This window comes from Corvus hawaiiensis, chromosome 3 (assembly GCF_020740725.1).
Source record: "Corvus hawaiiensis isolate bCorHaw1 chromosome 3, bCorHaw1.pri.cur, whole genome shotgun sequence".
NCBI classification, from domain to species: Eukaryota; Metazoa; Chordata; class Aves; order Passeriformes; family Corvidae; genus Corvus; species Corvus hawaiiensis.
The window spans coordinates 120,960,953-120,984,656 of NC_063215.1; the positions used below are offsets into that span (position 1 = coordinate 120,960,953).

At 47.0% G+C, this 23,704-nt stretch overlaps 1 protein-coding gene across 10 annotated transcripts in view; it reads left to right on the forward strand.

The window, feature by feature from the left end:
- The window catches only part of RALGAPA2 (Ral GTPase activating protein catalytic subunit alpha 2), a 92,851-nt gene that overhangs the window by 2,060 nt on the left and 67,087 nt on the right, over positions 1-23,704 (forward strand). For 8 of the 10 annotated variants that reach the window (XM_048297977.1, XM_048297980.1, XM_048297983.1 and 5 more), the window contains exons 2-18: positions 2,822-2,932; positions 3,413-3,462; positions 10,826-10,883; positions 12,122-12,165; positions 12,600-12,774; positions 13,176-13,291; positions 14,484-14,622; positions 15,054-15,253; positions 16,251-16,478; positions 16,735-16,908; positions 17,772-17,909; positions 18,506-18,654; positions 18,826-18,937; positions 19,625-19,862; positions 20,376-20,540; positions 21,690-21,830; positions 23,121-23,258. In XM_048297977.1, coding sequence (XP_048153934.1) covers positions 2,822-2,932; positions 3,413-3,462; positions 10,826-10,883; positions 12,122-12,165; positions 12,600-12,774; positions 13,176-13,291; positions 14,484-14,622; positions 15,054-15,253; positions 16,251-16,478; positions 16,735-16,908; positions 17,772-17,909; positions 18,506-18,654; positions 18,826-18,937; positions 19,625-19,862; positions 20,376-20,540; positions 21,690-21,830; positions 23,121-23,258 — 2,376 coding nt within the window. Of the gene's footprint in view, positions 1-2,821; positions 2,933-3,412; positions 3,463-10,825; positions 10,884-12,121; positions 12,166-12,599; positions 12,775-13,175; positions 13,292-14,483; positions 14,623-15,053; positions 15,254-16,250; positions 16,479-16,734; positions 16,909-17,771; positions 17,910-18,505; positions 18,655-18,825; positions 18,938-19,624; positions 19,863-20,375; positions 20,541-21,689; positions 21,831-23,120; positions 23,259-23,704 lie in introns of those variants that run through there. The other 2 variants (XM_048297981.1, XM_048297986.1) reach the window with 2 other exon arrangements.

The window sequence follows — 23,704 nt, forward strand, 5'->3', positions numbered from 1 at the left end:
CTAAATACAGTTTGTGGAAGTGCCAGTAGTGTGGCCTTTGTTTCGTTTTTTTTTTAAAGATAGACTTAAAAACTAATGGCCTGATAAAGAGTGGTGGGGATGTACAGATTTGGCTCTTCCCCATGGACTGGCCATAAATGAAAGCTCTGCTCTTTCCCAGGGTGGTTTCTGTGGGACTTTTGTAGTGTAAGAATGGATCGCTGCGCCTTAAGAATTTTTTCTGTGGCTATTCTTGGGTAAAAAATTTCTTTTTTTAATGGAAGCATCTCTTTCAATAGTGTTTTCTCCTCGGGCCCAGTTGGAATACTCAGGTGTCAGGAGTACTGCTGCCAACAGATGTGGGATGCTGCTTTGTCCTGGGCTTTCAGTCTTTTCTCCATTGAGCAGTGGGCAAATACATGGGAGACACACCGAGTTATGTTAAAATACGAAATTTGTGAGGTTACCAAGTGCAGTCCTTGATCTTTGTCTTTAAAAAATACCTATCAGGAAAGCCCATGCTTTTCCTGGAACTGCCTCCATCAGAAATGGGATAACAAAGGAGAGTAGTGGGGTTTCAGTCCTGGCACTGCTTGGCCTCACAGTTCTGCACAGCTGCAGGAGTAATATTGGCTTGGTGGAAACTTTCATTTAGAGACACTCAAAAGGGGATGTGTGCAGACTTCCTGCTGAATTCAGAGCTGGTGTTGTTCCGTAGTGCTCGTGTGAAATTGGAGGTGTTAATGTTATTTTGGAAGCTGTTCCGGTTGGAGGGGTGCTTTGGTGACGGTCTGCTTCGTGCTGACATACTTCTCCTGGAGATAAGTAAGAATTGCATGTTATTTCTGGGGTGAGGCTGGTCGTAAAAGTTTTATCGTTAACCAGGGTGTGGCTGCGAAATTCTCTTGATCTCCTTTAATTTTTCAAGTACTCGAGGATTAAGGGAGCTTTGAAGAAGTAGCATAAAGTCAAGTGACTTTGGAAGTTCATGGCATTAAGGGATGATTTCTAACAGGTGACTGTGACAACATTTGTGACTTAACAGGAAAATGAAGGGCAAGGCCGTGTGCTAAGGACAGGCTTCTTGTCCCCTCTGGATTTTGTGTTTTAAGATGAGGAAGAGCCATGAGAGTTCGGCAGCAGCCTCAGGTCCTCACTGAGCGGTACCTGAGTAGTTTGTTGCTCCAGATTTTAAATTTAATAGTAAGGCAAGTCAGCGTGACTGACAGTTTTCCAGCGAGCCAACACGTCCTGCTTGTACAGAAGGAACCGGAGGTGACCCTCGGAACGCCCGGCTCTTCCCCGAGCGTTGCCGCAGCAGCAGCAGCTGCTGTCAGGTGTTGGCCAGAACCGCGGGCTCGTCCCGTTCGGGTTTGGGATGGCTGCTGGCGCTTGCCTGCGGCGGGAGGGCCGGGTGCCTGTGCGCAGCTGTGGTAACCTGAGAGCTGTTTGTGAGTAAATATAAACACGACCCCGAATTCCCGCAGTTCAGCCCCAAGCTTGCTGCCCCGCTTCCTTGGGTGCTTATAAATACCCCTTCAGCCGGTGCATTTCCCCGAAGTCAGGGGTTTTTATCTTGTCGTCTCCAGGGATAAATAGAGCAGGAAACTTTCCCTGATGTTTCCCATTTGAGAGGCAGGAATGAGCCGTCCCCTGCGACAAGTGAAACACATCAGTAAGAAAGGGCTGTGGCTGTAGGGATGCAGCTCACACCAGACTCACCCGTGAGTCACCGCTGAGATACCACTTTTAGAAAAAAGGAGAATTTGCTTTCTTGGTGAGGCAGTTCCTTTCTCCTCCCTTCGCAGTTCAGAGGGAAAGTTTCCTTTTTGTTTAGATTTTAATGACCTCATTCCCTCATATGAAACCCCTGTAAATGAAAGCCTTGTTTTCCCCCGGAGTTGTGTTTAACAGGACGCATTCATGGAGAGGAATAATTGCACTTAGCTTGCAAATTCAAGACCGGTAGTTTGTAGGAAACAAATACCACGTTAAAGAGTTTCCCTGCACTAATTGTTTCCATAGCGCAAGCAGCCAAGCAAAGCCTTACTGCTGGAAAGGTATTAATTTAAATAAAAATCAAGCTGTCTAGGGCTAAAGTTATTCTGTCTTCTGTAGTCGTGGGATGTTATTGAGCCTTCTTGCTGGAATCAGCTTTATTTTGGGTAATGAACAGGTTTCTTGCAAGGTGAGGCTTCAATGAGCAGACACGATGTTAATTTCTGCCCTCCACCCTCTTCCGGGTGAAATCACCTGACTTCCCTTGACCAAATCAGTTGCAGTAAAGACCAAAGGGAGGAAATTCACGTGTGTTTGGCCAGTGTCAGGCTTAGAAAACACTGGACCTTTTTCTTGGTGGAAAAGGAACTTATTTCAAATTTCGGACCCAGGTTAGCACTTAGGAAGGTGGCACGTGCTTGTGTTGCTGTTATTCTAAGAAATGAATTGGGAATATGCTGTTTTCTGGTTTGATCTGCTTGCCAGATGAATGTAAGAACTGAATTTGCATCCCAAAAGTCTTTGCTGGTGTTTTTCTCCAGCAGTAACCTGCTTGTTTTGTAAGACTCACCCCATTAAAAAAATTTTTTCTTTTTCTTTTTCTTTTTTTTTTTTTAAACTGGAAAGCAAACGAACCAAAGCCCCACCACAGACTCTCATAAATTCAGTGAAACTCCTCTTCACTTGCGAGGATGGACCCACAATTTAGTACAGAATACTCTGTGGAGTCACTAAAATAGTTTTGTATTGCATTTATTTCGTTCTCTCGTGCTAAATTTGCAGAATGCCTGAAATTCTTGTCCTTCTGCTCTTGTGTAATTGCTCTGTTTGTTCCTCTTTTCAGATATCGTGGATGGAAGTGACCTGAAGCAATTTTTTGACAACAATTATTCTCAAATTTATTTTATATTCTACGAAAACTTCATCACACTGGAAAACAGCTTGAAACAAAAAGGTAAGTGTTAGAGTTCTTCCAGCAGCTGTTGGTCAGCGCTCCGTGACTGCGCTCCAGAGCACTCTGTTAGAGCCTGTCCAGCGATTGCCTAGCCCTCAGTTACCTGCATCTACACGAACAGCTCCATACAGTGCTGCGTTGGCATTCATCATTTTCATTTTGCGGCAGCGGGAGAGACAAACTGGGAAATGGCTCTCTGAAACGAGAGCAGCAGCTGGTCAGATTCCTGAGTTCCTTCCAGCATTTCCACACGCGTCCTCTCACCTCGTGCTGGGCTCCCGCAGCTCCCTCTGCTCGTCTGCGGCACGGCCGGAGCAGAGGGAGGCACCGCAGCCGGGCGCAGCTCGCTCTTGGGATGTTAAAGAAAGATGGGAAGCAAACCGAGCGTAGCATCTTTGACTTCAGCTGAGCAGCAGCAGCCTTCTTCTGCTGTCTTTTGTTGTATGTTTCTGGCAAGCAATGTTGTTTTGTGTCTTGCAGGGAATAAATCACAGAGGGAGGAGCTGGACTCCATCCTCTTTCTTTTCGAGGTAAGTTTTCCATACCATGCAAATGAGTTTGTGTTTTAAATCTCATTGTCGTTCTGTGCCTACTTGGAGCTTTGCAGCGAGGGGTGAAACCGGGTGCCAGTCACGGTGGTGCGAGGTGAAAGGGGCTTGAAGCTTCAATTTTATCATGCAGGGAGAGTGTTGGTCTAATGAATATGCTGAGTTAAGAGATGTTATCAAAATGCCTTGGAAATCCAGCAGGAACACCTCTGTCCCGAGGACCTGGGGGGTCGATCCTCTGACAACAAGCCGGGGGTTTCTGTAGACCTTGGGAACATGTGATCAGGAGTTGCACTGACTCTGTTGGGCTAAAGCTCCCAAAAGGTCTGCTCTCTGTTGTTTCTTTCCTGTTTTAATCAAACAAGGGTTTGCTCCTGTGCTTTCTGGGGGGCCAGCTCAGGACAGCAGCACCGTTCCCCTGCTCTGTGTCGGTGTGAAGTTGGGCGCTGTGTTTGTCCTGAACGGGCTGCAGCAGGAGGCTGGGCTCTGCTCCCCTCACCTGGAGGCATCTGTTAGGATTGCGGTGTTTGGTCTTGCAGCACAAGGGAAACGAGAGCATAGGAGTTGTCAGCTACTGCACATCAGTTTGACCTGACTGGGTGAAATGCTAATTCGCTCGTTTTGGGTTTTTTTTTAAATGCAGTGTAGCATCTTTCACTTCCAGAAGCTTATCCTTTCCTCCTCCCCAGCCATCAGAGCATTGGGAGTGGCTGGGGAGGAAATGTTACCTAGGTAACTTTTGCATAATCAAATTAGGATTGCTTTAATTTAAACGAGAGTGTAGTCCAGGATAGATCATTTTCCAAGGTACCTCTTTGATTGGAGTCATTACATAAATGTACTTGGATGTGAGAAAATATCACAGGACTGGATGAAGGCCTGACACATAAAAATGTTCTTACAATGCACACTGAAATTCTTAGCATAGGCTCTGCCTGTCTCTAGTCAGAGCGCACTGGCACCTTTATTTACAATTTTTTGGCAATTACTAGGTATGTAATTGGCCAGATTTATCTCTTAAGGTTGAACAAGTGCTTATCATCTATTGATTTATTTCCATTTCTCTCTTATTTCTTTCTGTGTTGTTCTAACTGCTAACTTTTTACTTGAGTATTGCATCATAGAAATGTAATCTTCTTTATGTTTGGGGTTTTTTTTGGTAGGAAGAAACCCCTCAGACTTTCAGTGGGACTCTAGAAATCAAAGTTAAAACAAAGGTTAATTGTTCTCCACTCCTCCACTCCCTCTAAAAGACCCCCAAACCCTCTGAAGTATGTGGCTCCATGGTTTTGCATTAATGAGTAGTTTGTAGTTGGAATGGTATTTGTAATGATGAGAAGAATGATGCTGTTTAGCCTAATGTGCCTGTAGTGGGAGGAATGGCCATGAAAATGATGATGACGTGGAATCCTGGGGTTCTGTGATCTCAAATTCTCACTCTGATGTCTCCCTTTTCCTCCTCTCCCTCGTTCCCCTCTCTGTGAGACTGCGTTTTCACGCTGAAATCTGAGCCGTGCTTTCTGCTCCTTGTGACATTAGTACGGGTCTGCTGTAGGGTTGTGCCCGAGGCAGTGTCAAAGAACACGAGCTCATAAATCTGCCAGGACTGTCTGAGGCAGGAGAAACTCTTCCTTCTCCTCCTCGGTCCCCGGCCCAGCAGAGAACGTGTCACCGTGTAAGTGAGCAGGGCTGTGCAAGTTAATGGCAGCTCATCAATACACTGGGGCTCTGAATAAGGGATGGAATTCCTGTGCCCGTGCCATTGAATGGGAAATAGCTAATGCTCGCTCACCTGGGTGGATGCGCTCCTGGGCCTTGGGAACGGGTGCCTAGTGACCACCCCTTAATACTCCTTAAAAACATTGGGAGAACCTGCTGTGTGAAGGAGAAAAAAATCCATGGTGGTGTCTGAACCAGGGGCTGCTTGGGGTCCCGGTGGAGGGGAGCTGTGCGACAGCCTGGTCGCCCTCAGCTCCGGGGGAGAGGACGTCCTTGAAGTGTTTGTGCGGAATTCGGAGCGGTTCCCCTCGTGGTGGGCATCTGCTGGAGTGATTGTGCATCTATAGTCTGTGGATAGCTGACCCCGGGTGAGTTATGCACGGGAGGAGATCAGCCCAAGAGCCTCAGCACAGGACAGGGAGGCAGAAATGCTGAGGGATGCAGCATTCGTACTCTAAGCCATAGGCAACAAAACTAATTGATTGTTAAGCTTTCCGTATTTAATCTGATGTCAGCGTGAGCCAGGGGGCTGCTGCATTTTCTTCTAATTAGCTAAATAGGTAGTTACGTAGGATTAACAAATCCTGAGTCCCGGTGCTGAGGGTTAACAGCTTAAAAACCAATAAAAATATTTACGAGGGAATTGCCTTTGCCTTTCCTGGAGGTTCGGTGGGATTGTGCCGCTGTTGTGGAGTGACACCTAGCGTGTGTATTGGGCAACGAAGGCTCTTCCCACAAATCCTCTGGAAACTGGCTTTGCTTGGTTGTAATTTGTGGAAGTTTTAGTTTCACACGCCATCTACACAGCTTGGCCACTCAGCAACAACATCGAGTAGCGTGTTACTCAAAGAAGAAATGTTAACCAGGAAGGAGGAATGTGAAGGGTTAACAGTTACAGTTAATACTGCAGAATGCTTGGATCTGACTCTGTAAGGTGCTCTGACCTTGTCTTTTCCCAAATAGGCATTTGTGAAGTGGTACTGCAGCTGTACTGTTATTTTCCCCCGTTTCAGCTAAAAAGCCCAAAATTATATGGCACAAGTTTTTTTTTTTCCTGCTGGGGCTTGGCTCTCTCTATCTGCAGTGCATTTGCAGAACAGTTGCTGTTGTTCCTTGTGTCCCTGTTCCCTGGGATTCGAGGGCAGCTCTGAGCCCTGTGTGTCACAGACCTTCCAGAAGGTGCACCGTGTTTGCGTCCATTTTCTGGGTCCAGCAGCAGTGCTGTGCCATCATTTGGTTGTGAAAGTTCAGGGGGTTTTTGGGGTTTTTTTTTAGTAATAAAGTAGTTTCTTCTTTCTTGCAGCATTAGGTACTGATTCCTCTGACACTGGGTTTTTAATCTCTAATGAAGTAAAAGCAGACTGATGGTTTTGGTGTAATGCATAGATTAGTTTCTTCTCATTCTCTATAGTTTTTCTCTGTCAGTTAAGAACAGGCACATCTGTCCTGCTGATGGTGTCATAAAATTCATTCCACTGATGTAACATGTTCACTGGATGAAGTGTTTTGCACTCAGAATTTTTCAGATGTAGAAAAGCTTCCCAAAGTCTGTGTTTTGTGTGGAGTTCGTGTTTCCTTGAGCCCGGTGCAGATGTGAGCAGGCTCAGTAGAGTAACAAAGGGGCTTTTTTGTTTATAGCAGTGAAGGTGCTTATAGCTCTACTTTTCTACACGTAGAAAATTACTTTTTGAACCATTTACAGTTTGTTCTCCTGTGGTTCTGATAATGTTGCTGCTATTCTTACAGCATTCTGTGGTAAATTCTAGCTCTGTGTTTCACATATCCGACTTCAGAGATCTTACCGTTTCTTGTTATGCCTGGGGCAGTGATAAGTGCCCTGTGTGCTTTGGGCAGACGTTTTCCCTCAACAAATAACTGTAAATAATTTATTAATGCAATAAATGGAGTATCCCTTCATTGAGATTGAACTGCTGCAGGCGCACTGACTCCGCTGGCCTCTTGGCTCATCCGAGTCTGCGAATAGGAGCTGGAAAATTTCTGGATTGCTGCAGGTTTTGGTAGTTGAACACTCTGAAACCGCCAGCAGCACTTGAGCACAGAGGCCTGGGAGAGCTCTTCTGCCTTGACTTGGCTTACGGTAGATCCACCTGCCACTGTCTCCTAGGAATTCCCAATCCATTCCCCTGGAAGGGGCGTGACTCCAGGCTTGCCATTGCCACTGGCCCCGGTTGTGCCTCCAGGAGTGGGTTGGCTCAGCAGGGGCACCTTTGGTGTGGCTGTCGTTAACTGGAGACCGGGCTGGCACAGAATGGCAGCGGAGCTGGAGAACATCCCGTGGGATCTCCTGTGAGTTTGGTCCTAACCTCCGCTTTCCGTGTGTCCTGCTGCAGGACAGCCAGCACGCAGCGATAGGCACAGAGCTGCCAGTCACAGCACGCTTCAAGGAGGGGGGCGAAAAGAAAAGGCTTTCTGAAAGAAATAGCAGTTTTGGTTAAGTCAGAGCGAGTCTGTCAAAATACAAACCTTGCTGGTTTTTGTTTTACTTCGATGAAAGACACAGATACAGCTTTCAGAAAGCAGCATCCTGTGTAAACTAAGATTTAAACTTAACATTATTCCTAGTCATGCAGGAAGTCCAAACGAAAAAGAACTATGGATAATCAGTTAAAAGAACTGACAGATACCCTGATGTGTTGATCAGTAGTAATACCTAATTTCTATTTCAAGTGTGCTGTAATGGATTACCATATAGATGCAGCAAAGCACTGAGCATTAAATAGATCTATGTGTTTTCTCAAAAAGCAGTATTATTTCGCACTGTGGGGTTTCTTAAAATACTTCTTATTAGTGTAGTATGAAACTAGGAACAAGATGTCAATAGCCAGCTCGGATTCACAGCGGTGTGGCTGCCAGCCTGGGCTGGAGGGGAAGAGACTGTCATTTGTTTTGTAGCAATAGCGATGCACGTTCTTCAGTGCATCGGGGGTGGGCATGCTGTACGGAACGTTGCCGGAAATGTGAAGTTGCGAGGGGAACAACTGGAGCTTGTTCGTGACTTGTGCGGCCTCGTGTCACGCCGCAATGCCGCCTCAGCGCGGGGACAGAAAAATCCCCCTTGGGAGTCGTGCCAGTGGGGCTGGGGGCTAACTTGTAACCTTGAGAAATTTATATTTAGCGGTGTAGGCTTTGGACACGGGGGACTCGTCTTTGTGTTGCGGGAGCAGACGTGGGCTCTGCGTTTACATTGCCCACGGAGGCTCTGCTGCTGCAGGGCTTTGCTGTCCGCAGCACGGGAGGGGGACACGGGCTGCTTTTTTAGAAGGCCTGGTTGCTGTGGGGTAGGGACCGTGCAGGGGATTGGTCAGGTCGTCTTGTTTTTTCAGCATACACGTTATTTCTTGTTCTCCTGGCTTTGAGATGCTGTAAAGGAGAGCACAGGGGAAATGACTGAAGTGTCTGCATTTTTGCTGTGTGAAAAGATTTGGGGATGTGGGAGCTTTCCTCAGACAGGAACTTTGGTCATCTTACTGATGGCTCAGCCCCTTGAATTGTTTTGATTCAGTCACCTGGCAAGGTGTTGGGTTCTGTTTTGTAAAGAGAAAAGAACAGTAAGCATGTTGTTTTCTGCCCCAGCCCCCCAGTTCTGTGCAGTTTAGGGTTTAGGCTTGCCTTTCCTGCTTGTTGTTGACCTCTGCAGCAGCATTTGTTTTCCTGGTGTTCCCTGGATACAGCCTAAAGTTCACTAACGCTCGGTTGTTACCAAATTCTTCTTTAAAGGGGTCTTTATTTTGGGGCTTTGCACCTTCTACCAGTCCACGTGGCTCCCACCTTGTCACAGCTCACTTTCTGGAAGGGAACTTCATCTTCAAATTTAGGTGGAGCTGTGCAACAGACTAAAACAATGGGAACAAAATACACGGGTTTTGTCTGGTTTTCCACGATAAATGTGCCAGCGTGTGGAGTTTCATCCCTGCAGGGTGTTGTGTGACACCTGAATCCAGCCCGGTTTTTGTTGCTGGTTTGCCATAGGGTTTTGTTTCCTGGAGCTTGTCCTCGCACACCTCGGGCACAGGGCTTGTGGTGAGCCTGGGCACAGACCCAGCTCCCACGCGGAGTTCCTGGGTTAGGTTAGAAGCGCTCCTGGGTTAGCTTAGAGCTCCTTGGTGCCCTGTGCCAAGTTAAGTAATGATTAATGTCAGAAATAGTCTGGAGGAGTGGTGGGCTGCCAGTGTTCTAATGTTCAGATGGATAATGGTAGCTCTTTGTCCATGGACCCTGCAATCTGATTGGCAGAAACCTGGTGCTTAACTAACAGGTAGAGCCCTGCTGTGGGTCATGGCCTCACTTCTAGCCAGTCAGATCCCTCATCCCAAGCATTCTTCCTGCCCACGGACTGGGAGCTTGATCTCTGGACCCTCTGTTCCTGGGGTCCTGCTGTCGCAGTGAGCTGGGGGAGTGACGCTGAAAAAAATAGGAGGAACATGGAAAAGGGGCATGCCTGCTTTACGTTTTTATTCTGGTTAGCCTTTTAGAAATGCTAAATACTGTGTGGGGAGCACTTGCTATGGTGAAGGTGCACAGGAGGACCAGCCTGTCTGTGACCTGAGGTCCAGCTCCCTCTGTCCATGAACTTGTCATGACTTCCATCTTCTGCCATGGAGAAAGGAATGTTCCATTTCCAAAAAGACTATTTTGAGTGTTGTATATAGTCTCTGAAGCCCTTTATTGTCGGAAACAAGAGGTCTGTCCTGCTCCACGTCCCGAGCACATGCTCTGGCAGCAGTGCTGGCTCGTGTCGCCTGGCTCCCAGGGGTGGCCCACAGTGCCAGTTGCTTTCTGGGCTGTGATGCTGTTTGTTTTGTGTGCAGAACACCCCCAAACTGTTGCTTAAGTGACTTATCATCCATTTGCATCCTGCATGTGGTGTTGCTGAGAACTTAACGGCGCTTTGCTGCGCAGGAATTCGTGCCAGTGATTTTGTTTGATAGTTGCAAGGAGGAGCTCTGACCATCAGTCATTTATGACACTGTTTAATTTCACTTGATTTCCAAAAGTAAATGTTTAAAACTGGTTTCCTGTTTAAATATGTCTTCCTAATTCCTTATTTCAATGCCTGCAACTCCCGGGGATTATTGGCTGAGTGCTTTATGAACTGCCCGTGCTGGGGATTCAATTAGTCTGGCTGCGCGTAATTTGGCGCGGGCGCAGCGAGCCGCTGCAAGCACAGGTAGAGGAGCTCTGAGGAGCAGGAGCTGCCCCGCTGTTCCCTGTGCCTCAGCCGGGGAGTGGAGCCTGGCAGCCGGGGGAAACACTGACCTGAGCCGCAGCAGGAGTTGTGGCGGGCGCTGCAGAGAGTGCCAGCCCCAGGCAGCTGCTCGGACGTGTGTGAGCCCTTCCCCAGCAGGCCGAGGGTGTGCCGGGCAGGGGGAAAGGAAAGGGCTTCAAATCTGCCTCGTGGTGTGCGTTCAGGAGCGCTCCGAGCGTCCTTCTCCGCAGCCAGAGGAAAGTAGTGGACACGAGTCCTTGCCAGGATAGGTATTTGCTTTTCTGTTTTGTCCCCTGTGCACGCGTTCCCCTTTCATTTGTGTCCTGTGTATTCGTTTCTCTGCATCCTCTGATGAGCCGGTTTCATGACGGAAAATTTGACTGGTTTTGTTTCCTGCAGAAAATATTGCAGCTACTACCCGAGAGGATTTTTTATCGATGGCATTTTCGCAGCATAGGTAAGAAGAAATGGTTTCATACAAAAAAATATAAACTTTCTAGTAGCTTTTTTGGGATCGGTTGTTCTCTTAATGGGCGATCTGCCTTTGAGAGTGGAATTATGAATACGTGGTATTTGTGCAAGCATGGCCCCAGCTGTCTTTCCCAGATTCTCATGAAATTGAGGATTTTCCCAGCGTCCCGTTAGAATATGGCCTTGGCCATGACAGACACAAGGTAGCCATGGGTGGCCTCCTCAGACCAAGACTGACTGTTCTTTCCCCAAGCTCCGATGGTATTGGAGCTCCTGGAAGGAGGGAAGGAATAGGAGAGGAGTCTGGCAGAGAGCCGTCTTGGATGGCCAGAACACCTTGAAATCCAATGGAGTGGTTTAGCTCCATAATTTCCTCAGAATCAGATGTCTTGGATTCATCACTGCTTTTAAAATTCTGCTTCCAAATGCCACCAATGTGGTACCAATGGGTTTTTATGCTGCTTATTAAAATTTTGGGGGGGGTTCTCTTCCTTTCAAGTAGGACTTTTTTGTTGTGGTTGGGGTTGGTTTGCAGCACCGTCTGACTGGCTGCCATGTGTGTCATCAGAACAAGGAATTGCTGTTGCAGAAGAACAATGAGCGGAAGCTAAAGGTCAAGGGAAGGGCTGTTGTCACATTTCCACTCAGCACTGACATAAGTAAGAGGAGGCATCTGCCTGGCCACTTCACAGCAGTTCAGCTGAACTAGTCCAGGCCAAATTGGTTCCAGTCAGTTGCTTTGTAGCTGACATATTCTTTATGCTGCTATTGAGTGGTCATTGTGGTGGGATAATTTTTTATCTGTGTCCAAAAAAGGACGTACAGAATTCGGCAGAGCATTTATTTACAGCTCTGCCTTGCGATTTCCTTTTGCTTAATGTTCATAGGTGTTCATACATGTTTCCTATATGTGTTAGTAATTCCCATTCAATCCTGTGAAATGGTGAGATCTTGAGGAGGAATGTACATCATTCGCAGATCTTGCTACTAACGAAAATAATTTGAGGCGTGGTCCTCTGACGAAACCCACAGTACCCCACTGGAAAGATGCATCATGGCTAATCTTGGGCAGTGGTGATCGTAACTAGATTCAGTTGGGGCTTTCCCCCCATAGCTGTGTTAAACCCCAGAGTAAATGGCATTAAAGCAGCCTTTCATGGAATGTTTTTGAAAACATTGTTGTGGGAAGTGTCTGAGAGTGTCTACTTAATTTTCCTGATCCAGGGTCGATTCTGAAGAAGCTTTTGCACACTGGAAATTCTCTCAAGGTATTGCATCGGTGTTTTCATATTCCGTTTCACTTTATGAACTATATTACTTTGCACCTTTCCAGTGTCCGTGTTTTTCAGGTTGTTAGACTTTGTAATTTTTTCTTACTCACCTTCCAACCAGAAGTTTTATTAATGCCATCCTCGATTATTTGGGTATTTGTTTTCAGTCATTTTTCTGCTCCAGTGACCTTTGTAAAGTTACCTGAGGAAGGTATAAGTAGATAATGCTTAATATCTAGTTTTTTCAGCTCTCTCTGGCATTAAAGCTAGGATTATATTAATAATGTGAGTACCCTTGGTATGATGGCAAGACTTTCCAGCACCTAGCTGGGATGAAAGCACTCGCCCTGCCTGCTGTGAACTATTTGTCCGCGTTACGGCACTTACAGAGCTGTTTTGCTGCCTTTTCCCCCAAATCCACGCCCTTGCAGCTCAGATGCGAAGGCATCCGCCTGTTCCTGCTGTGGCTCCAAGCCCTGCAGACCAACTGCGCCGAGGAGCAGATCCTGATGTTCGCCTGCCTGGTGCCCGGCTTTCCCCCGCTGCCGTCGTCGCGCGGGCCCTGCACCCTGGAGAGCCTGGTCAGCCCTCCGGCCGCGCCTGACGGTGAGCGGCTCCCGGGGCTCTCCGGGGGGGAGGTGGCTGTCCTGGCGTCCCGAGCCGTCCGCGGCGTGTCCGGCTCCGGAGCCGCTCGATGCTGTCCCTCTGAGCAGCCGGGGTTTGCTGTTTGGCGCTCGGGTGGTTTTGTTTCGGATGCAGCAGTATAGGAGCATTTTGCTGCCAGCTAAGCAGGGGTGGAGGTTTCCGCCTCGTTGGTTCCCCTGCCGGTGCCAGCCCTTCCAAGCCCCCGGGGATCTGGTGCAGTCCTCCATGGGATGTGCTAGGACTTTGGGCATCCGAGCAGCTTGGTAGTGCACTAATGGGTGTTTCCAAATCAGTCCTTTATAGAAAATATCTTCTTATCTCACTGCTTTCATGTGTGCTATGATTAAAATATTTGGTTTTAGCCAAGATTTTTCCAGAAGAAATAACGCCGCTTTTGCCAGCTGTCTCTGGAGAGAAAATTGCTGAAGACCAAACCTGCTATTTTCTTCAGCTCCTGTTAAAATACATGGTAATTCAGGTGAGGAGGACGTGTGTTTGTAACCGCTCGTATTTGGGGCGGGAAATTAAGCCTACACTTAGTCTGTGTGGAGCTGGGCTTACCCTTCCCCAGCACTTCTTTTACTCTTGTTTTTAAATGGAAAATCATCCCAAAGGTTATTTCCTCATGCCATTTTTGGTGAAAATAAGAAGTTTGTCCCACTTTTGTGATAAGAATTAATGAACGTTATCCAAACTTGCAGAGTGACTGAATATTTTATGTACTCGTGATTGCATTTAGAAAATTGGTGTGGGGTGAAGCTTCAATTTGTTCTCTTTGGGCACACACCTAGATGAAAAGAAATGTAAAGGACCACTGGAGGAGGAGATGGAGAGATGGCTTCTGAGATGCTTTTAAAAGGATGCAAGTAACATGTACATAAAATTTAATTAGAAGTAGATCAGATGAATCTGTGCAGGAAATAAATTAAGATAATGTATATATTTAAAAAGTACAAATTAAGCAACATTTGAAATAAAGTGGAAGCTGTGCAGACAATGAACATTAAAGAGCTTGGTATTAAAAAAAGATAAATCATAATTAAATGCTTTGAGATACACTTTTCAGTATGAAAAGGCAAGACCAAAATAGTGTTTGGAAGGGGTTTTGTCATCTTGAATAAACGCTTTATTTTTAAAAGTGGCTGTATGAAATTATCAGCTTCCTCCACAGCACCCTTTGTTTTACATATCAGAGTTTCCCAACGCTTCAGTTAAAAATAGGATTTCACTCTTCTTTTTATACTCTTTTTACGTGTTCGGGATCTAAACAGACCTGCTTGCACTGTAAATCCCATTGCACAGTGGTTCCAGTGTTTGTTTGTTTGTGTTTAGTGTGATGAGGAAGATATTTAAGATAAAAGTATAGCTCAGAGTAACTTTGTCAAAACGTAGGGAGCCAATTTACCGAAAGCAGAGTATGACAGTTCCTGTCCTTCCCCGATTGGAAGAGCGCAAACCCACCGGTTTCCACTGAGCTCGCTGTCTTTGGGGCGCTGCTTTATTCCTTACCTTCTTACTGTGGTTTGCAAAGGTGGTTTTTGTTGCTGTGCTGGTTTTCCACCTCTTGCTGAAGTGAGGTTTCTCGGTTTTTGTGTTCAGGGTGAAACAATTGTCAGTGTAACACGTTAACTTGAAGCTTTTTGTTTGTTTCTCTTAAACTCCTGACAAAGGCTGCAAGCTTGGAGTGGAAGAACAAGGAGAACCAAGACACTGGGTTTAAGTTCCTCTTTACCTTGTTCAGAAAATACTATCTTCCTCACTTGTTCCCATCTTTTACAAAGCTAACCAACCTCTACAAACCTGTGCTTGGTAAGTGGTGGGTCTTGCCTTTGAAGTAGAGAAAGCCAGAGCCCGCTCTTGGCAGCATCTCTGTTGCCTGCTGGTGTGCTGCTGCAGGTCTGTGGGATGGGGGAATTTTTCCTCCCCAGTTCCATGTAAAATTACCTTACGCTGTAGCAGGAGTGGTTCTCTGCTTCAGCTTTTGCCCTTCCTTTTGCAGCCCTTCTCTTTTGCTTTCCTTTGTTTTGAGCGATACAAGTGATAGCCTCAGGGAAGGTCTGTACTGTTATGCTCTCCTGAAGAGAGATAAAGTTAGGATAGAATACAAGCATTAATACAGTAAAAGCAGCCAGTCACTGCATCTGTTACTTCTTGGGTGATGTGCTTGGTGCATTTAGCCCGAGTTGGGAAGCAGTTGCTAAGATTCCACTTTGTTTCTCCCTTCCTTTTTGTCCCACCAGACATCCCCGATATCAGGCCGAGGCCGGTGTATGTCACTGCAACACGGAACAACGAAAGTGTCTACTGCACAAAAATCCCCTACATGGCAGCTCGAGTTGTTTTTATCAAGTGGCTCGTTACCTTCTTCCTCGAGAAGAAGTATTTAACTGCTGTTCAGAATACAAAAAACGGAGAAGAAGTGCTGCCTAAAATTATTCAGGTGGGCTTTAAAGTTTACCTCTCTTCTTGCATACGTGCTGACCTTGCAAGTGATCTCACTGTGCTGACAGCTGAAGCATAAGGAAATGCTACCCCATAGTGAATAAATGACATAGCTGCTTATTTGCTTTTCTTTTTCATTGAAGGAGGAGGAAATATCCAAGGAAAACATTTCAGTAATTCACTAGAAGTTTTTTTTCCGCCCCCCCATATAACTTGTTGCATTACCAGCTTCAGCAGTATTATATTTAGACTCTTGGGATTTACTCTGTGAGCTGTCATACTTGGTGGTTCCATGGACCATTTCCCAGCAACATCAAAGGCTGCTTTGTTTTCCTCTCGGTTGCAGCAGCTGTTTACAATGAGATATTAGAGGAATATTTTGTTTATAAGCTCCTGGTTGAGACTTCTCTAGAATTAGGTGCCTCACAATGAATTTTATAAATTGATGCTTTTGAGACACTCTCCAGCTTCCCGTTAAGAATTTAGAGTCAATGTCAGCTTACATTCTGTCTTGAACCATAGGTGAGTGTCAGCTGTGGGCTCAGCTCAGCAGAGAAGCAGCACAGTTTGAGAGCTTGCAGAATGCATGCAGTGCCAGAGCAAAACCTGGCAAAAAGTTGTCGGGCACAATAATGTTCTACGATCCATCTTTTCCCCCAAAAATTTGTCTCCACTGTGTCTGTGCCTTCCTCCACACTCTTAGTGTGGAGTGAACAATCCTGGCAGTTGTGTGCTGTAAGGAAGCATAGAGTAAAGGCAGATTCCTTCTTGGGTCGAGCAGTAGGCTGCAATTTGCCGTGCCTGGCTGCTGGGGCCGCACTGCTGTGCCAGGCGGGGTACCCCGCGCGGCGTGTCAGAGCCCCCGTGGCGTGGTGGGCGCTGCTGCAGCGGGTCTGTGTGCTGCGCTACGGGGTCTGTGTGCTGCGCTACGGGGTCTGTGTGCTGCGCTACGGGGTCTGTGTGCTGCGTTACGGGGTCTGTGCTGTGCCGTGCAGACAGTCGGCGTGAGCCAGGAGAAGAGCACCGAGCTGGAGGGCGGCGCGGCGCCCGCGGGCGAGCAGGACCGGAGCCACTCCAACAGCAGCACCCTGTCCGACAGGCGCCTCAGCAACTCCAGCCTCTGCAGCATCGAGGAGCAGCACCGCAGCGTCTTCGAGATGGTGCAGAGGATCCTCCTCTCTACGCGGGGATACGTCAACTTCGTCAACGAGGTGTTCCGGCAGGTCCGTGCCCGGGGCTGCTTGCCGCCAGGGTTTTTATTTCCGACGGGGATGGGTGGTTGTGAGACACACCGTGGGGGTCTGGTAACCGGGCCAGCTTTTAGCTTGGGCTCCTTCCTGGCTCTAGTTTAGCGATCAGATAATGGAATTGTTGTGGAACTGAAGCTTGCCGCTTCAGGTGGTGGTGTGGGTGGTGGGTGTGTGTGTATGCACCGCGTGTCCTAGGTAGAGTGAAATCTCTCAAAACTTTCCATTTTAGGCTTTTTTGTTGCCGCCTTCTGATATATCCGCAACACGGAAGGTGGTTAAGGTGTATCAGAAGTGGATACTGCAGGAGAAACCCGTGTTCATGGAGGAGCCAGACAAAAAGGAGGACAGCCAGGACGCTGTTGCTCCCTTGGAAGACTCCTCAGTGCAAACAGACGGTAAACATGTATGGTATCCCTGTTCCTTACTTTGCTCTGTCCACTGCAATATGGGGCTTTCCACCTCACTGTGTAGAGGAGTAACAATTTAAAAGTGTGTGTGGGCAATAAAGGTTGAGAAATGCTTTTATTTAAGGGCTCACAACTGAAATAGTTATTGAGCGTCCGGCAGCACTTAAACGGGGAAGGTTTGCAGCTGGTTTGGGAAACATCAGTTGTGGTTATTCCCTGCCTGCGTAAATACGACAGCAGGAGCTTCAGGGAAGAAACTCTGACAGGTTCTGCGGTGCTGAAATTGACTGTCTGCTGGCCTAAGGCACGGAGAACTGTTTCATTTTGGTGGTGCTTAAAAATTTGACAGTATGTATTAATTCGTGCATACTGGATGAAACATTTGGAACTGGACACTTTCCTTAGTCTAGGAAATGAAAGCTTAGATACACCGCACATCATCTTTTAATACCCTGTTTTGAACCGTCAGCAAGGGTTCTTTGACACTCTTGATGCTGTTTAAAGGGAAGTTTTCTAGTACTGAGGAAGATGTTTGATTTGTAAAACAGTGAGAATTACAAGGTTTTTTACTTTATTTCCTAGAGAATTTATAGTTTTGCCAGACTTAAATTCAAGTGTTACTACAAGCAGTTACTACAAAAAGTGGTGTAAGACATTTTAAGTCACGTACTTCCTAAAACTTCAGTGGGCCTTTAAATTCCACGTTTGGAAATTAAGAAGCAATAGACAGGAATTCCCTTCGGGAGTGAACGTATGCGGCGATAATTCCCTTATTTTTGCTGCTGGCCTCAGGGATGGTTTTGTCTCAGTCTGGGTGCGTTCCTTTCTGCCCTGTCACTAACCAGGCTGTGTTTGGCAGCTTTCCTCGGAGGCCTCCGGGCACAGGCGCTCCTCCAGCTGGGGCAGGACCTACTCTTTCACCAGCGCCGTCAGCAGGGGCTGCGTGCTGGAAGACGAGGACAGGGATGTGAAAGCTGGTGCCCAGGCTGCGCTGCAGGTGTGCTGGGGGGGAGCGAGGGGGACACGCTGTGACCTACCTGGTCACGGAACTTATGCTGCAAATTCTGTTACAATCTCCCAGGTGGAGGAAAAGAACTACCAGGGCTTGATTGGTTTTGTAAGGCACAACTTGGACTTCGTGTATCACTCTAAAACATGCATGTCAAACCACGTGACCGCATCTTAAAGCCAGATATCCGTATTTTAACGTGGGAAGGTTAATTTCTTTTCCTACTGCAGGTACTAGGAATTAATCAGAAACCATGCATTTAGTTTTGCCAAGCTTCATTTATTGAAAATACTAGTGGCTGTTTAAGTATATGATGGCAGGAAATGAGTGGCTGTAGGAATGTTCTCTTTCCTGCCCAAGCAGAAGAGACACCCACAGACCCCGTACTGAGCCTTGGTGGGTCTGCGATGCCACCTGGCTGCTTGCTGGAATAACACAGGAAAATAAAGTGATGGGTAAAACGAGACACTTGCCCTAAGGACGGGAAAAGGTTTAACTACAGGAGCATGAGGGTTTTGTTGTGAGTCTCGGCCTGTTTTCGTTCCTAACACTGTGCAAATGGACTGTCAATGCCTCTGTCGAAGGTATTCCTGACAAACTCGGCGAATGTTTTCCTGCTGGAGCCGTGCACTGAGGTGCCTGTGCTGCTGAAGGAGCAAGTGGATGCTTGCAAAGCTGTTCTCAGCATCTTCAGGCGCATGATAATGGAGCTGTCAATGAACAGAAGGACGTGGTAAGATTAGTAGGGCATCATTTAAGAGAAAAAGTTTTTGCAGTCCGCAGCCACCTAAGGTGTTTTGCACGTGATCTGTAAAGTCTGAAGTCTGACCTCGTTCTCAATAAATAAGGCTTGCTAGAGGACAATGAGCGGTACACTAACAGAACACGTTTTGTTTTGGATCAGGGAACAGATGCTGCAGGTACTCCTCAGAATAACAGAAGCTGTGATGCAGAAGCCAAAAGAGAACCAGCCAAAGGACACATTTGCTCAGAGCATGGCGGGGCTGCTGTTCCGAGTGAGTGAGTGGGGCTGCTTGGTCTGTTCTGGCACAAGTGCCCGCAGTTTCAGCCGAGTACTGTGAAACCTGCTTGTGTTACTGTGGAGGAGGGGTTTTTCCTGTTTTGCTAGTAATTGTTTTGTAAACTGTTCCTAGCGGAGGGGGAGCTGGGTTTGCCCCGCTCTTCAGGGCTCCGTTACAAAGCCTGGTAGCACAGGCAGGCATGGCCTCTGTGGGATATTTTCAGTGAGTGCCTCTAAAGTGTAAGATTCAAGTAACTCTTTTCCTAAAAGTCCAGGTGGCAAATCAGAACTGAGTCATGCTGAGGGAGAGAGACATTTATGCTTCCTGCTGTACTTCCAGCCTGGACAGCGTAACTGGGCGTGTAGCACCGCCCCAGAGCTTGGTCCCTGCTGCTGTTCTGTGGGTGTGGGACAGCTCTTCATTCATTCCGCTGTTGCTGTACAGCCTGTTAACATTTAGACAGCCTGAAATATTTCTAGATTTCCTTCAGTAACTTTGGCCACTTCTATTCCTGGGAGTGTTTTTTGAAGGATAATAGTGCTGCACATCAGCTGTGCCTCACCAAGAGCCCATGCTGATGTGCAGGTCGGAGCCGGCTCCGTCGGTGCGTGGGCTGGGCTTGGCATGCTGAACTCATCTTGTCAGACCTGCCCGAGCTGCCACTGGTGTCTCTTCCCTCAGACCCTCATTGTGGCTTGGATCAGAGCAAACCTGAGCGTGTACATCTCTCGGGAGCTGTGGGATGAGCTGCTCAGTGTCCTGTCCGCCCTGACGGACTGGGAGGAGCTCATCAACGAGTGGGCCAACATCATGGACTCCCTGACAGCAGTCCTGGCCAGGACCGTGTACGGCGTGGAGATGACAAACCTGCCCCTGGACAAGCTCAGTGAGCAGAAGGAAAAAAAGCAGAGAGGCAAAGGTTAGTCTTTGTGCTTCAGTGCTTTTTGTATCGAGGCAGTTAAATATCGAAGCTTAAGCTTAAAAATTAATGTAACATTAAACACTGCTTAATCTGCTCTTAGAACCTGTTTAATCAAATGTGAAGCACTTTGGGTTTGTGTATTGTCATCCTTCACTGGGAGGAGAGGTGGGTTGGGGTCAGGCTGTTTGGCAGGCTGGGGTCAGCACCTACAGTCAGTGCTTTCTGGGAAGCAGAAGTGAGACGTGGTTCCTGTGCTGTAGGCTGACACAGGCAACTCTGAAAATTCCTTTGCGTGTGTTTTTGGTAAGGTTTCTAATTTACAGTATTTTAGCTGCTCTTACATTGAAATCGATGTGTGTGGTGAAGCACCAGTTGGTTTTCATTAATAGTAGAGGCTAATCTGTGTGGTTTAAAGTATTAATATTTGTCATGTCCGAGTCCATTCGTACTTCAGCAAAAATACGTGCCAAAGCGTCCAGTGCCGGAAAATTTTGTGTTCTTCATCTCCAGGTGGTGTTCTGGAGCCTCAGAAGACAGCTGTAGTAGGAAGATCTTTTTCATTAAGCTGGAAAAGTCATCCTGAAGTTGTGGAGCCGATGAGATTCAGAAGTGCCACAACCTCTGGGGCCCCAGGAGTGGAGAAAGCAAGAAATATCGTCCGTCAGAGAGCCACAGGTTAGACCACAGCTAAGTGCTCTGGTACCCAAACACGCAGTCACACGCGGGCTTTAAATCTGCCTTTGAGGGGTGGCTGCTGCCAAAAGCAACTTAATTATTAACTGCCCCATCAGAGAGGTTGCATGTCCGTGTTTGGAATGTCTTGGCCGGTGTGAATCACAGAGTCAAGGTCCTTTGGGAAAGTCTGTACGTAAGCTTTTAGCTACAGGACACTGAATTGCGAGTTAAACCTGTGCACATTAGGGGCTTTTCTAGAGAAGTACGTTGCTATTTTTATTGGTTCCTAAGAAAGCATCTGCTGCTGGCAGGCACAAAACAGATACTGATACAACTATTTCCTGGGAGCACAGGGTAAACCAGGCGTTTAGTAAATAATTTTATCCTTTCGTAGTCGCTTTGTTTGCTCTCTTTTTCTTGGCATGATGAGATTTTTCTCTCACGTTTGCTTCTGGAGAGAGGAACGCAGGAGAAGGGAGGCTGGGGTGAGGAATGCTGAGGGGCAATGACAGAGAGCCCAGACGTGGAACAGATCCTGGTTTGTTCAAGCATTTCAGCAGTCTGAACCTGGCCTCTCTCTGTGCCATGGCAGCGTGTTTCCACGTGCCAATTCACTGGGGCAGACTCCCCTGGAAATCCCCTCCTTCGAGCCTGGTTCCTCACCAGGAGAGCTGGAAGGAGGGAGGACACTCGGTGTGGTTTGTGGCTGCAGGCTCCGTAGCCGAGCCCCCAGCCTGCGTTACAGAGCACTTTGGCAGTGGAGTCAGTTCAATCCAAGCTTCGTTTCTGAATCCAGCAAGTCCCTGTTTGTGCTCCGGTGGAGGGTTCTCTCAACTGCTGCAAAACATTTTCCTCCTTGACACCCTGCCAGAGCAGTAGGGAGAACCTGGAAGTGTTGATCCAGGGCTTTTCTTGTTTCTGTGTGTTCAGATTAAAGGCACTTCCACGCTTGCTGTGGATCAGAAATCCCTGATTATCTCCCTTTCAGTGTGAACACCATATTAACTTCTGTCTTGGGGAGAAACTCCTGGGCTTACTGTTGTAAAACTTTATCCCAGAACATTGGGTTTTGTTGTGTTGTGACACTCAGAGCTGCAGTATTTCATTATGTTGCCTGACGTAATCATTGCTCTATTTTTTTCCTGTAAGCTAAGCGAAGCCAGTCTATCAGCAACTGTGTCCATCTGTATGAGGCTTTGCCAGCTACTAAAAGTGTACCTCTTCTGCTTCACACTGTGAGCTCTCTCTTCCCTGGTATCTCTTACACCTCTTGCTCTCACAGACTGTCAGGTACTGTACTTTAAAGTCCTCTTTTATATCGATGTCCTTTATATTTTTGAACTGCTCTCTGTCCATTCCCTTTCTGTCTGGTTGGTTCTTCTCGGAACGTTTGCGGTGCTGCAAGCAAAGCAGCTTTTGTTCGTGTTGGTGTTGAAGGTTGCCATCAATTACAGTTAGATCTGTATTGCCTAGTAACTAAAGTAAAAATTCCTGAGTTTCGCTTCTGGGAGCGATCTGTGGCTCCCGAGTTCTACCCAGAGTCGTTACCTGCAGCAGCAAGAGAAGGAGAGTTTTGCGTGTGGCGCCTTATGGCCCTTGAGGGGCTCCTGCTCTGTGGAACACCTTGGGCGCGTTTTCATCTCGAGCTGTCTTAGGGGGAACGCTGAACTTGTTCCAGGTGGTGAATTGCATTGAATGTTCTGTTTTATTGCTTTCTGTGAGACACTGGAAGTCAGCTGAAGTCAGTCAATACCAGAAACGTTGGTTTTTTGCACGCATGCCTCCCAAGATGACTTTCTGAAATACCTGCGGTGTTTATCGAGCAGCAAAGCAACATTAAAACTTGCACTCTGCTGGATGGAAACATTGGGGTGTTACTAGTTTTTTGTGGGATTTTTCCAAAATGCTAAGAGAAATGCATTTCTACGAGCGCCGTGTTGCTCCCTAATCTCAAGAGTTCCTGTTGCTCCTTCCCTAGCATGTCGGTTTACTTTCTCTTTGAAATTTTCATGCCTCTCTCCCCTCCTTTTGTTTCTCATTTGCAGTTACAGCCAAACCAAAAGCTGTCTGGTTGGGTTTGTCCTCACAAGCTGAAGCCAAGTTACATGTAGTTCCGAGCTTTCTTTTTTCCTCTGAGTTTGTGTCTTTCTTTACTCCTCTCTTCCCCTCTTTCTGGCGGCGCTCAGGGAGCGCAGCCACCTTCTCCCCACACTGCATTTAAGGGAGTTTTGCTGCCTCTGCTCTGTTCATTCTGTTTCCAGAACGAACAGGAACTGGCTGGGGTCTCCAGCACTGAAAACCCAGCTTTGTTCACCGGCCCTCCTCCCCCCTTCCTGTCAACTCCCAAAGCCACTTCTGTCCTTTTCTAGACCTTTTACACTGCTCCTGTGTCTCTCTCTAAACTTTACAGTTTTTCTGAGGGTATTTTTGTAGAACTTAAATTAGAACTTGAAAGTTTTACCTTGGGAATTTTAAATATTGGCAAGGGTCACTTTTCCATAGAGCTTTCTTAGGCAAGGAGTTCACACGTGTGTATATATGAGCTCCTGCAAATATTTTATGTTGTCATTAAATCAACAGAAGTCGAAGAATCTCAACAGCTGGAAAGTTCAGAAGGAACAGAAGCTGCAGGCTCGTTTGCAGACCAAGAGCAGCAGCTAACTCGGAGTAGCAGCGCTTCAGATATTGCAGATCAGATTCCATCTGATTTTTTTCAAGGTAATTTTAATAAAATACGGCAATACTGTGTTTCTGAAGCAAAAGTGTTGGGATTCATTCAGCCTCACAAATGCTGCTCTTACTTACTTTGGTTTCCAGCTCACCTCTGAGATGTTTTTTGTCTCGCTTTCTTAGCCACTACATAGTCGGTAAGTTGCTGGACCCTTGCGAGTTGTTGTTTTTAAGAAATGTAGAGACCACGAGTGCAAGATGTGACCTTTTGTAAAGCAGGGAGGCCAAAAATGGAACCTGGAATGTGTATGCATTTTGTATGGAACTCCTTGACTTTTTTCCCCCCTGACTTGCATTTAAATTTTGTGCATTCCAGCTGCGGTTGGAGTTGGGTTCCTTTCCTGTAAGTACGTTGCGCTTCTGAAGGGTTTTTCAAAACGTCTTGTGTCCCATTTGAGTGTTGTATTGCCCTTAACTATAAACATGAGATGCGT